Source organism: Pteropus vampyrus, unplaced genomic scaffold (genome assembly GCF_000151845.1).
Source record: "Pteropus vampyrus isolate Shadow unplaced genomic scaffold, Pvam_2.0 Scaffold57, whole genome shotgun sequence".
NCBI classification, from domain to species: domain Eukaryota; kingdom Metazoa; phylum Chordata; class Mammalia; order Chiroptera; family Pteropodidae; genus Pteropus; species Pteropus vampyrus.
Genome location: NW_011888838.1, coordinates 7,361,833 through 7,363,414, shown reverse-complemented (window position 1 = coordinate 7,363,414; position 1,582 = coordinate 7,361,833). Strand labels below are relative to the sequence as shown.

The 1,582-nt window shown below is 33.3% G+C and overlaps 1 protein-coding gene across 1 annotated transcript in view; it reads left to right on the top strand.

Annotated features, from left to right (window-relative positions):
- LOC105292447 (UDP-glucuronosyltransferase 2B31-like) overlaps nt 1–1,149 on the top strand; it is a 21,254-nt gene extending 20,105 nt beyond the window's left edge. The window contains 1 exon segment of the mRNA XM_023530919.1: nt 870–1,149. Within this exon segment, the coding sequence (XP_023386687.1) occupies nt 870–1,149 (280 nt within the window).
- The last annotated feature ends 433 nt before the right edge of the window (nt 1,150–1,582 follow it).

Below are 1,582 nucleotides of genomic sequence, written 5' to 3'. Positions count from 1 at the left end.
TAATTTATGGTATTAAAGGTCAGGATAGTAGTTAATTTGGGGAACAGAGTAGTGAAAGGGTCCAGGAATGGGATGCTTCTATGTAGTTTGTGGAATCTTTTATCAATATCTGGATAGTGGGTATACTGGTATTTTCGTATCATGATAATTTTCTTGCTAATTTTGAAATTTTGAGCTGACCACTTAGTATATATGCATTTTTCTTATGTATTTCATACATGAATTGAAGGTATATTTTACCAAATATATTTTATTTAGAAATTCTAGGAATCAAATGGTAAATATACATATATATATAAGATAGAAGAGATTGCCAGGGGATCTGTCCATGTAAGGTCCTACAGGGCAAGGAATAGATTTGGGTCTTATTCTAAATATGATGAAAATCCAGATAGAAATTTTGAGCAGGTGAGTGTCATAATTTGATGTTTTTTTTTTTTTAATTATTCTGACTAGAGGACCAAAAATAAACAGTAGAGTTATGAAGAGAAGAGTAGAAGCATAGAGACAGTGAGGAAGCATGTCTCCTGCCATGACACAATTCCTCTTTAAAACTTTAAGAGCATTATACTAAATATTCATCTCCACCTTCCAACATATAGCATATTGAGTGACTCCTATCATTTCCTCTGCTTAAAAAGATTTTAACTTTCCCATCTTATCTTCCATCTTCACTTTTTAAATATTCGTCAATCGGCAAATTCCAATTTAGAAGTCAAACTTTCTTGAGACTCAAATAAAAATATACTACTACTTCTGTAATTCTAAGGCATGTATTTTAAATTATTAAAAAAAAACTTTCATGGGTTTAAATTGCTTAGGAAAATTATCTTCCTTTCACTGTTGATATCTTTATGTTTCTCAATTAGCTATAAAGAGAATGCTATGAAATTATCAAGAATTCACCATGATCAGCCAATGAAACCTCTGGATCGAGCAGTCTTCTGGATCGAGTTTGTCATGCGCCACAAAGGAGCCAAACACCTGCGGCCAGCCTCCTATGACCTAAACTGGTTCCAGTACCACTCTTTGGATGTGATTGGGTTCCTGCTGGCCTGTGTGACAACTGCTGTATTTGTCATCACAAAATTTTGCCTGTTTTGTTGTCGTAAGTTTGCTAAAACAGGAAGGAAGGAAAAAAGGGAGTAGTTGTATATGAGTCCTGAAGCTGGTATGCCTCATAGATGGGACCCCTCTAGTTTATTCCAGCAAGAAGAAATTGTGATGTAAGGCTCTCTTCCTCCTGTGACACAACAATTTTTCACAATTTAGCTTCTCAGATCAAAATTTGTTTTCAAGTGATTTACTACCTGTTTGAGTTAGAAATATTTCATTCCAAAGAGAAAAAATGGGGGGAAATTAAAAATTACAAACTATATAGGTTTAGATTGAAATTTACCATTCTGATTTAAAGCAATACCAAAAAAAAAAGTTATTGAGTGTAAAATGTTTCACATATTGTGCACAGATGGACACAAAAACATTAAGAAGTCTACTCACAGCATCCATATTATTTTGTGGATATTCAGAATATTTTAATTTCATTTTGGTGCAGAATTTTGTAGCTTAACTGTTGCAAAGG